Source organism: Equus caballus, chromosome X (genome assembly GCF_041296265.1).
Source record: "Equus caballus isolate H_3958 breed thoroughbred chromosome X, TB-T2T, whole genome shotgun sequence".
Taxonomy (NCBI): domain Eukaryota; kingdom Metazoa; phylum Chordata; class Mammalia; order Perissodactyla; family Equidae; genus Equus; species Equus caballus.
Window position 1 is genome coordinate 44,778,471 of NC_091715.1, and position 12,058 is coordinate 44,790,528.

Here is a 12,058-nt window from a genome sequence, read left to right on the forward strand (position 1 = left end):
ATTCATCAGGGAAACCATCTGGTCCTCGGCTTTTTTTTGTTGAGTGCTGGTGAGGAAGATTGTCCCTGAGCTGACATCTGTGCCAATCCTCTATTTTTAGTATGTGGGATGCTGCCACAGCATGGCTTGATGAGCAGCGTATAGGTCTGTGACTGGGATCTGAGTTTGCAAACCCCAGGCTGCCGAAGCAGAGCATGCAAACTTAACCACTACACCACCAGGCCAGCTCCTGTTGAGTGCTTTTGATCATTGATTCAATCTCCTTATTCATTATTGATCTGTTCATATTTCTCTTTCTTCATGATTCAGTCTTAGGAGGTTATATGTTTATAGGAGTTTATCCAATTCTTGGCAAGTTACTCACTTTGTTGGCATTTTATCATCTAATCTGTTGACTATTTGTTCATAGTAGTCTGTTATAATCCTTTGTATCTCTATGGTATCAGTTTTAATGTCTCCTCTTTCATTTCTAATTTTATTTGAGTCTTCACTCTTTGTCTAGCTAAAGTTTTGTCTGTTTTGTTTTATCTTTTCAAAGAAACCAGCTTATTTTCGTTGATCTTTTCTCTTTTTCTGGTCTCTGTTTAATTTATTTCTGCTCTGATCTTTGTTATTTCCTTCCTTCTTCTAACTTTGGGCTTAGTTTTTTATTTTTCTAGTTCCTTGAGGTAGAAAGTTAGGTTGTTTATTTGAGATCTTTCTTGTTTTTAATGTAGGCATTTACTCCTATAAACTTCCCTCTTAGAACTGCTTTTGGTGCATCCCATAACTTTTGATATGTTGTGTTTCCATTTTCATTTGTCTCAAAATGTTTTTTAATTTCCCTTTTATTCTTTTGACTCATTGGTTGTTCAGGAGTGTATTGTTTAATTTCCACCTATTTATGAATTTTCCAATTTTCTTCCTGTTACTGATTTCTAGTTTTATATCATTGTGGTCAGGAAACGTACTTGGTGTAATTTCTTAATTCTTCTTAATTTTCTTCTTAATTTGCTAAGACTTGTTTTGTGACTTATATAATCTCTCTGGGAGAATGTTCCATGTGCATTTGAGAAGAGTATGTATTCTGCTGCTATTGGAGGAAATGTTCTGTATATGCCTGGTAGATCCATTGGTCTGAAGTATAGTTTGAGTTCAGCATTTCCTTATTGATTTTCTGTTAGGGCAATCTATCCGTTATTTAAAATGAGATATTAACATCCCCTACTATTGTTATAATGTTGTCTTTTTCTCCCTTCAGATTTGTTAGTGTTTGCTTAATATATTGAGGTGCTCTGATGATGTGTGCATATAATTTACAATTGTCATATCCTCTTTAAATTGACCCCTTTATCATTAAATATAACAACCTTCTTTGTCTCTTGTTATAGATTTTGAATTAAAGTCTATTTTGTTTGATATAAGTATAGCTACCCCTGCTCTCATTTGGTTTTCACTTGCATGGAATGTCTTTTTCCATCCCTTCACTTTAAGCCTGTGTGTGTCCTTAAAGCTAAAATGAGTCTCTTGGAGGCAGCATATACTTGGGTCTCTTTTTTAAATCCATTCAGTTACTCTATGCCTTTTGTTTGGAAAATCAGTCCATCTACATTTAGGGTAATTATTGATAGGCAAGGTCTTAGAAATGTCTTCTTATTTTCTGACTATTTTGTATTTCCCTTGTCTTTTCTTCTGCTCTTCTTGCCTTTGTGAATTGATGGTTTTTCATAGTAGTATGCTTTGATTCCCTTCTGTTCATCTTTTGTGTATCTATTTTAGGTTTTTGCTATGTGGCTACCTCGGGCCTTACATAAAACATTTTATAGATACAGCAATCTATTTTAAACTGATAACTTTGTTTGCATACAAAAACTCTACCCTTTCACTTCCCCCACCTCCCTTTTATGTTTTGAGGTCACACTTTACCTCTTTTTATATTGTGTATTCATTAACAAATTACTTTAGCTCTTATTATTTTTAAGATTTTTGTCCTTTAACCTTTATCATCCATCGGTAATTAAGACAACACCAAATTGTTGTTGGGGTTGGAGGGTAGTGAGAGATGTCTTATTCGGCCATCTTGCTGACATCACTCCTCATGTTGCTGTAATTTATTTTTTTCCTGTGTGTGTTTTAATAGTGTCTCGTTTCTTTGCATGCCTCAGTTTTTTGTTGAATAATGGACATTTTGAATATTACAATGTGGCAACTCTGGAAATCAGATTCTCACCACTCCCCAGGGTTTGTGGTTTGTTTAGACTTTTTTAAACTGATTTTGTAATGCTTTGTTTTGTGTGGTCATTGATGGCTCTGTTCTGTTAGCTTAGTGGTCAGCTAGTGTTTTGCCTTAAACTCCTAGAACCAACAACAAAAACAAAAATCTCCTAGTCTTTGCAAGTGGATTCTGTGTGTGTGTTGGTATCTTGAATATCAATGCTCAGTATCTTAACCAGGAAGTTTACAACTCTGCCTTAGACTTCACTTCTAGCTTCTACAGAGCCTGATGATCAGCCCAGAGGCATGGAGCTTAGGGCCTTCTCAGGTCTTTTCTGAGAATGTGCCCAGCCTTGGGCATAGATGTGGTTTTCTAGACTTGCAGGGATATGTGGAGCTTTTCAAAGCCCTTATTCCCCAAAGCATCTTGTTTACCAGCCTTTCTTCCCAAGCTTTTCACTTTGTCTGTTGTTTACCCCAACTGTATGCCTTGTCCCAGGAAGCAGGGAATAATGCCTTTACTCTTGAATGTCTTCAACAAATGCCTACCCCACCCCTGAGAGAGTTCCCAGTTAGGCAAAAATGATTGATACTGTAAATGCTGTTGAAAATACAGGGTAGTTATTAAGCAAGATTATATGGCTGGAGTTTTGGATTTGGGGCCAATAGTATCGTACAAGTTGAGCCATTCTCCCCCATTACCTTAGAGGCAAGTACTTGTTGAAAAGTTTTTAGACTTTGGTCTGGCACAATAGAGTAAGAGTAAGCAATGTAGAATCTTCTGCTTTGCAACTTGGCTCATGTCAAAAAGTGAGGAACTAGAGAGCATGTGATTCCACCTAGTGAGGCAAGTGGGCAGGCTAAGCATGGAAAGCATAGTACAGTACTGAAGGCCTGATGGGACAAGACGGACCTGTCAGCAAGCATGACTGCAGGCATATAGAATGCAATTGCTTGCAATAGCTGCTTATGTTCTTCCCGGTAACATCCTCATAGAACAGTGAAATTGATCTCATTGGAGGAATCACCTGTAGGCAGACTTTCTTGCCTTGAGTCTTAGGTCCTTGCTTCTGTTTTCTCCCTCTTTTTGTTTGACTTTGACATTGGGTGTCTTCTCAACACTTTGTTCCAAGCAACCACATACTCTTAAATATTTTATAAACATGGCTACCTTAAGCACAGTTTTAACACTGTCTTTTTCCTTTTCCAAGAGCTGGGGTGGAAAGGAGAATGGCTTTGGACTGGCAGAATGTTGCAGAGACTTGCATATGATGGTAAGTAACTCTTGATATGGATGTCTTTTGGCAGGGCTGTGTGTGATCTCTTTATGAGCCCAAGTTTACAATGAATACATGGTATATAAAGTCCCACTTCACATCAGGACCTCTGAGGAACCTGAGATCAATTGAGACATAGCACACCTTGTCTAGAAATACATGGGCTTTCAGTTTGCTGGCAGTAGAGGAAGAATCTCAGAAACTGTGTATGTTCATATTTTGCTCTTGAGTAGGAAACTGCATTTGGTGAATCAGTTTGAAAGTCATGAATAATTCCCGAAAGTGCATTTGCTTGCATTCTCTCACTGTAACTATTGGAACTCTGGACAGTCTGGCATGATTTAAGAATGGCTGCCTGGAGAGTGGTTCTGCCATTAGGATTATTGAGAACTTATAATTTTTTGTGTTTGTGCTTTTCATGTTTGCCCCTCATGCCCTGTCCTGTTCCTACCTTTCATCCATGCTTAGGTAGGAGTTCAGGCTGTCCTTCCCTCTGCTTTGATATGTTGCTGTGGAACCACAAGGCACAATTGGATTTGTTATGACAATTCTGTGCCAAGATGCAACTGTATTTTCCAGCAGATGTACTCTTTCATCAGTTTGTCATGTATAGGACAAATGGCTGCGATGAAGTTTAGTGACTTTTATCTTAGCAGGCCTTTTTCCCCTGGAGAATGGCTCTTTTTCACAAAAAAGTACAAATTAGAACAAATTACTTTCTCATCTTAGCTGGTATACTTTCTTTAGTGTACTGTATATGAATGGATATTGGATAATATGGGAGGTGAGTGTTTGTTTAATAAAGCTACATAAATCTTCAAGGGTGTTCAGTTTAGAATTCTAGTTCTGAGAAAATAATTTTTCATCTTAAAGTTCGGTTGGGGGTCTGGCCCCATGGCCGAGTGGTTAAGTTTGCACCCTCTGCTTCGGCGGCCCAGGGTTTTGCCAGTTCGGGTTTTGGGTGCAGACCTAGGACCACTCATCAAGCCATGCTGAGGCAGCGTCCCATACAACAGAGCCAGAAAGACCTACAACTACAATATACAACTATGTACTGAGGGGCTTTGGGGAGAAGAAGGAAAAAAAAAAGATTGGCAACAGATGTTAGCTCAGGTGCTCACCTTTAAAATAAATAAAGTTTAGTTGGTTAATTCTGAGCCTCCTTATGTATATCAAGCTTGTTCTTTACCCCTTGGACAAAACAGTATGATACACTCTACTAGGCTTGCATGATACCTGTTACCTGTTTTGGTTGCAGCCTGTGTTAAGAAATCACACATCCTTTTATTTATTGATACTTGGCATGTCATCAGACTTGAAGAATATGACGTGTACTGTAAAAGGAAGTAATACATATACATGTTAAAAAATTCTCAGAGTATCAAGGAGTATACAATAATTCTCCATCTCCATACGCAACCACTGCTACTGGTTTCTTTCAAGGATACATTTTAATAGGCATGCTGTTGTGGTCTTACTCTGTTTTTCATGTTGCTTTTCTTGAGTTAAAGAGGATTTGTTGTCAGGGTCTGGTTTATAATGACTTGATATCTACCTGTGCAGAAACGCAATTGGATATCATGAGAAGTGCTGTAGGGAGCATTTGAAGAATTATGAAGGTATGCCCATGAGGCATATTTTGAATAAAATGTTCCAAAGGGTGATGATATACACTAAGGTTTCCATCAGAATGTTCTTTTCCATTCTCGAGCTGGTACCTAATCCTTGTATTTCTCCTTCATTGTTTCTTGGATTCTTACTTGCAGCCTTGCCCCTCTTTTCCCTCTGGAGAATAGCTACAGTCAAAATTGACCTCTTGAAAGAAAGGGCAACTGGTAACTCATGAGTAGAAATATGAAAGCTTTCTGGTGCTCTGGGCTCCATCCTCCTGATTCTGTCTTGTTAGAAGACATCTGAGCTTTGCTCAAGACAAGGAGTGAAGGCACTGTAGCTGCTGACTACACTACTCATTCTACTTCACAATGAGTTGGACAAGGAGTTTGTAGGAAAATTTGAGAGAAGATGGTATCTGATTCTTTCATGTGCTTTATACACAGAAATACCCACCCAGTGCAACTACACTACACTTTGAATTCTATGCAGACCCTGGGGCCGAGGTCAAAATCGAGAAAAGGGTGAGTCTCATTCAGACTTGTTCTGATAGTCTACAATCTGCTATAACTGGGGTTGACTCTTGTAGGACTCCTCAGGTAAGTGAGGGAATGGTTTTGAGCTACGTTGCTGCCCTCCCAAGGTAAATATACCTAGCAGCTTCTCAGGAATAAGTGTTCATTGTATGCCCAGCTCTGATAGGTTTGGATCTTACTTGTGTTGGAGCTGCCAAAAGACAGGACTCCCTTTATGAGGCACTGCTGTGACTTGTATGTTTTTCTTAGTCTCAGTTGAGAATTCCAACATGCAGTATAATTGTCTGGATAGTGATGGCTCAACTTTCTCTACTTAAGCCAGCCTTTAAGAAGTCTATATATTGCTTACACAGTCCTACTTCAATTATCTGGTCATTCCATATTCTATGAGGAGATATTAAAATTCAGTTTCATTTAGAAGTGGCCTAGTGAATAAGGTCTTTTTTTCCTTCTGCCTACAATACATAATAAATACATAAATACATACATAATCTTTCTAGATTAATGGTGCCTTGAAAACAGCTCCAATGCATATTTAGAGAGATGACATTTTCATGGATTCAGTCTTCACTATGAATACAGAGGCTCTTGAGTTAAGTCGGTGAAGGTTAAAAAGGGACAAGGAAGAATATGAAATGTGTCTCACTCTGTGCATTATATTTTGATACTACTGGCTTCAAAGAAGCTTTCCTGAGAATATTCTGTGTATAAAATCGGTGTTTTGAGGGACTCTAAAGTTACCTTGATTTTAAGAGCATTCAATTAGGTTTCAGCCTAGGGTGACATCTTGGCTTTCTCAGACAATTCTTGCAGTCCTGTGGCAGGAGAAGCTAAGGTATACAGTGACTCCTAACAACTCTCCTTTTTAATTTCAGACAACTAGTAACACACTACATTATATTCACATAGAGCAACTTGACAAGGTAAGAAGAATCTTTGACTGTTGGCTAGTTTCTTAACATTTGGTTCTCATTTTGTTCCTAACTGGTTTTTTTCTAATGTAGATTTCAGAAAGCCCATCTGAAATCATGGAATCTCTTACCAAAATGTACAGCATTCCTAAGGATAAGCAGGTATATGTCCTAAAAATATTAAAGGATGTAGTTGTTATCCATATAGGTTAATGTGCTGGGCTGGGAGACTGTACCAGAAAGAATCGAGTCAGGCCATGGGCAAATTAATTATCCTCTATGAGCCTTAGTTTCCTCATCTTTTATGAGCCCAATACTTAACTAACTTCCTAGGTCTTTATGAGAGCTTGAGGAAAGCACTGCCTTACTCACCATGAGTATCTAATAAGTGGTGGTAGCTCAACACTTTGGATACCAAAGGAGAAACCGTTTACTTGTGTTGTTTTTTTCCTGCTCATTGTGATAGTGATAAAATATTTAATTTAGTTAATAACAGTCAGAACTCTTGCCAAATCTCTCCAGTTTGTTGCCTGTCAGTATAGTGAGAGTTCTTAGCTTATAGTTGGGATATTGGGGTTCTGTGAGCCTCTGATCTTTTGCTTCCATTTTGTCAGCTAACCTCAGAGTAGAACTGTTCTGTTTGATACCTTAACAAATAGCAAAAATAAACCGTTTTCCTAGGTAGCCCAATAGATAAGATTTAGCCCTCAGAAAATATAGTCACCTTTTCTATTGATTTCCTAATTTAGGTCTTATGTCCCTACAGATGCTGTTATTTACACACATACGCCTGGCCCATGGCTTTTCTAATCACAGGAAGCGATTGCAAGCTGTTCAGGCGAGGCTGCATGCAATATCTATATTAGGTAAGAAAACAACAAGCTATAACTAACAGGCCCTGATTAGGCAGTTTAGACTTGATTTCCTTTGAACTTAATCTGTCTTGGTTGCTATGAGGCTTATTGTAGTTACCTAGGTGATAAGTTAAATTGTTAAATCAGCATTCCTGGTGTTCACTGTATTCATCGTTCTTAAGCTCCTTTAATGTTGGATCAGAAAGAGGGTATGATCCTTATTGACATAACACATGTATTTAGTTTTGATTTTGGTCTCATTTTTTCCTTTTTATGGGTGTTCAGGTAGTCATCTCCCACTGGCCCCCGTTCTTCATCTTGCCATTTCATCTTCCTCTTCTGTCCCTTTAGGAGTATAATTTTGAAATAAGTCAGAAAGTTTTTGTTAAGTAGTCAATACTGTGCATTTGACTTTTACTGTAGGGTGGTAGGGTAGAAAGCACACTGATTTTGGAATCAGTCCTGGGCTCTTACCCTTACTCTGCAGATTATTAGCCACATGTTTATCCTTTTGGCTTCAGTTTCCTCACTTAATGTTGGGACAATACTTTTATAGACTGATCTGAGAATTAAATGAAAACCTGTAAAGCACCTAGCACAGGCCAGGCACACAGAAGGTATAAAATGGTAGCTGCTTTTAATATTACTAGCCTTCATTATGTTATTACTTATTTGTCTATTCTTTTAAACTATGAGTTCCTTGAAGGGAAATTCCTATTCTCCTATTTGCACTCATACCTGGTATAGCTTCTGGCATGTTAGTGGGTGCTCAGGAAATGTTTGTTGAAAACTAAATGAATGTTCTCAAATCCCATTAGTTTGCACTTCAGAAGACTGTGTTCAGTATTACCTCCATGTGGGATTCATTGAAAGTGGATTACATGCATTCTTAACTTTTACTCCAGTGTCATACAGGTTTCTGACTTAGTCTGCAATAGTCCATAAATTGTGTTCTTTACAGCTTGTGTAAGTATTTCCAGTGAAAACCAGAAGCATATCAAGAAACTAAAGTGGAAGTCTATGTCCAAGGCATAATAGAGTTATCATATCAAGTAGTAATGTTATAAAAAGTTAACTCTTCATTCTCTTTTCATACTTCCATTCCCCAAAATCCTTGCTTACGAAAACCAATACCTTTAATAGGAGAATCTGTTAGTTTGGTGGGTATTTAGAGCTTATCACCATATATCATCTGATCCTCTACAATTCAAAGATTCTGCCCTCCAGTGCTGCCTAGAAGGAAATTCTTCCCCAGAACCAGTAGGTGCCAAAAGGTTTGTCTTTGAGCAGTGGCTTGACCACTGCCTTCTTGCCTAAAGTGTTTATTTCTCCTTTTGCAGTGTATTCCAATGCCTTGCAGGAGTCAGCAAACAGTATCTTGTATAATGGGTTGATAGAGGAGTTGGTAGATGTCCTTCAGATAACAGATAAGCAGCTTATGGTAAGTATTTATTAATATTGTCCTGCGAATATCATGCTCATATGTATTTATTTGCCTTTTGGTATTTCCCAGGGGTTTACAGTGAACCCCAAGAGGGAAGCTTGGCCCTTTTGCTTCTCCCTTTGGCTATTTAGCTGAAAAATTAACAAATACTGGATTTTCAATGTTATTATCAACAGACCTCCATGATCTCCCCCAAGCAATTACCAGTAGAAGGACTTAAATTTTAGAGTTTGGGGTATTAGCAACTTGATTCAGTCATCCATTTCTTATTTAACACATCCCATGTTTACCTTCTGTTTTCATAGGAGATTAAAGCTGCTTCTTTACGAACATTAACATCAATTGTCCACTTGGAAAGAACTCCGAAACTCAGCAGTATTATTGACTGTACTGGAACTGCCTCCTACCATGGATTTTTGCCTGTACTTGTGCGAAACTGTATCCAGGCCATGATTGGTAAGTTTTGATGGTTCTTATCCTAGGCAACAAGAACCCCACCCTTTCCTTATCTGCCTTTGTTTAACATCCTGCCAGCTTAACACCAAATTCTGAGCTTGCTCTTTCTCTCCCTCTCCCAACCTTCCTTGTAGATCCTTCCATGGACCCATACCCTCACCAGTTTGCCACTGCCCTCTTCTCTTTTTTGTACCATCTGGCCAGCTATGATGCTGGTGGCGAAGCCCTGGTCTCTTGTGGAATGATGGAAGCCTTATTGAAGGTGCTCTACTTTTTTTTCTTTTAATACATTTGTGGGGAAATCAACTAAGACAAGGTTAGAGTTGCAAGTTTGGAATGGTTCATAGAGCAGGTAGCATAAGAAAGCTTGCCCAGAAGGGGTTATACATAATTTTTCTAGTTTAACCTTCTGGTTATCTCATTAACAACTTTTAAGAGCAGCTGTCTCCATTATTAAGAGTTGATCATAGTCCAGCATGGTGTGATAGGAGGCCTCAGGTACTAGTCAAGACATTGCCATGTCTTAGGTGTGACTCTGAAGAAAATATGTGTTAAAGTTACTTTGTAAATTACACTGTTATGGTAATAGGCTTTACTATGTGCTAGTCACTGGGCACCAGCTTTTTTCTCCCTGAATTTTTTATTTAATCCTAAAAAGTAATTTATGTTCCCCTTACCTCAAGAGGTTGAATCCCAGAAGTGATAGAGCACTATCATTTGACAAGTATTAAAAGTCAAACACATGTTCTTTTCTCCTATATTGTGCTACCTCCCTGAGACCCTAGACTGCATGTTTCTAAAAGAGTACATTATTTACAGCTTTGTGTCTTTTCATTTGATTGGTTTTACCTCTTTTCTCTACTTGATAGGTCATAAAGTTTCTTGGCGATGAACAGGACCAGATAACATTTGTCACCAGAGCCGTCAGAGTGGTTGACCTCATCACCAACCTGGACATGGCAGCTTTTCAATCCCATAGTGGACTTTCTATTTTCATTTATAGACTTGAGGTATTATTATACAAGGAGCACTTTGTATAGACTTATACCCAGTGAGAGCTTAGCCTAGGAACTATCCTAATAACCCTAAAGAGCCGTCTTATCCCTCTTCTGTTTTTAGAAACCAATTCTGTAATCTGCCTGTGACATTCTTTCATTATGATTATTTTTAATCCCTGGTATATATGTAGGCTTTTCTTACTACTTTTCCCTTGATCGTAGCATGAAGTAGATTTGTGCCGAAAAGAATGTCCATTTGTGATCAAGCCAAAGATCCAGAGACCCAGTACTACACAAGAAGGAGAAGAAATGGAAACTGATATGGATGGTAATTAACAGTTACTAAGTGAATATTTTTGTGCTTGGTGTTTTCCTGTCATCAAACTCCAATTTTCATTCTTCTTCATAAATTCTAACTTGCACAACTGACTTTAGTATATATTTTCAGCAACACAACAGGTATTTTATGCATGAATGATTTGTGCATTGTTTTTCATGAGGATAATTAGAAAAGGGGGCTCACAAGTTGTTGGGAATAGAGATGGAAGGTGAAGCAGATGGTAGAGCTACAGTAGAGTCCTCTATGATGTTAATTTGTTTTATGTGAAGACTTAATAGTTATTTTCTTAAGTGTTGTGTTCATTTCTTATTCCCACTAAAATTAAAGCTCCACGAGATCAGGATACTTTTTTGTTGATTGCTGTTATTTCCAGCAGTGCCTGATAAATCGTAGGTGTTTAAATATGTGTTTGGGTAAGGTAAAGAGAATGTGGACTCTAAAATGGGACCTTCTGAAACTGTCTGGCTGTTTTGAAAAGGGAGAGGAGAGATGAAAAAGTTGGATAGGGAGCAACTTTTAAATTATAAAATCAGAGAGACAGAAGACCAGATAATCTTTGGGTGCATCATGTGTGTCCTTTTTTTAAACCTCCCTGATCCCCACCCATGCGCAGTTCATAGTACTAGTACCAAAAGTAAAAAAAATGTTCCCAAAACAGCTTTCTTAGAATTTCAGTTACTCTCGATGACCCAGGATGTCTGTTACCATGCTTATAATAAAGGTATTAGACTTTATAATGCTTTCATTCTTGACATTAAATATCCATAGGTTGCCGTTCCTTTTGTTCTCTTTTTTTCCGAACACAATTATCTATGTACATTGCTGTACTTAAAAGCTTCTTTACCCAATTTCTAGCTCTAGTCTGTTGTGGGCGAGCTGGAATTTGAGTTAATGGGTGAGATCCCAGAGTGTTGATTAAAATGTGACATATACTAAGTGGTCTGATGTAGAAGACTATTTAATGACTCACTGTTCATTATAAATCAATGGATGTCAAACTTCAGTAAGCATAAGCATAAAATAAAGTGCTTGCAAAAAATTTAGACCCTGTCTGCAATGCTTGATTCAGAAAGTTTGCAAGGAAAGACCAATAAATCTGCATTTTTAACAACCAATCCAGGTGATCCTGATGTATTCAGAGGAAATTTTATATTCACTGAAAAGCAAGGTTACAAAACCATGAGTTTGTGCTTCACATATATAAGTAGGCACATGTATGTATGTTTGTACATGTATAAAAAAGATTGGTAGAAAGTATTTCAAAATGGAAACTGATTTATCACTAATGGAGCTTTATTTTATAAATTATAAGAAGTAATTGTGTATCTTGTACTCAGTTAATTAAAATTATTCAAGTGTATAAAGTAAAAATGAATGCTCACTCCCCACCCACCATAGCTACTATTTTGGTGTAGTTCTTTCCAGTCTTTTTTATGCA

The 12,058-nt window shown here is 37.8% G+C and overlaps 1 protein-coding gene across 32 annotated transcripts in view; it reads left to right on the forward strand.

The window, feature by feature from the left end:
* HUWE1 (HECT, UBA and WWE domain containing E3 ubiquitin protein ligase 1) overlaps positions 1-12,058 on the forward strand; it is a 146,488-nt gene that overhangs the window by 51,579 nt on the left and 82,851 nt on the right. For all 32 annotated transcript variants that reach the window (XM_023634502.2, XM_070257026.1, XM_070257014.1 and 29 more), the window contains 10 exons: positions 3,405-3,467; positions 5,528-5,605; positions 6,493-6,540; positions 6,622-6,690; positions 7,295-7,394; positions 8,723-8,823; positions 9,132-9,282; positions 9,417-9,544; positions 10,152-10,292; positions 10,503-10,608. In XM_023634502.2, coding sequence (XP_023490270.1) covers positions 3,405-3,467; positions 5,528-5,605; positions 6,493-6,540; positions 6,622-6,690; positions 7,295-7,394; positions 8,723-8,823; positions 9,132-9,282; positions 9,417-9,544; positions 10,152-10,292; positions 10,503-10,608 — 985 coding nt within the window. The remainder of the gene's footprint in view (positions 1-3,404; positions 3,468-5,527; positions 5,606-6,492; positions 6,541-6,621; positions 6,691-7,294; positions 7,395-8,722; positions 8,824-9,131; positions 9,283-9,416; positions 9,545-10,151; positions 10,293-10,502; positions 10,609-12,058) is intronic.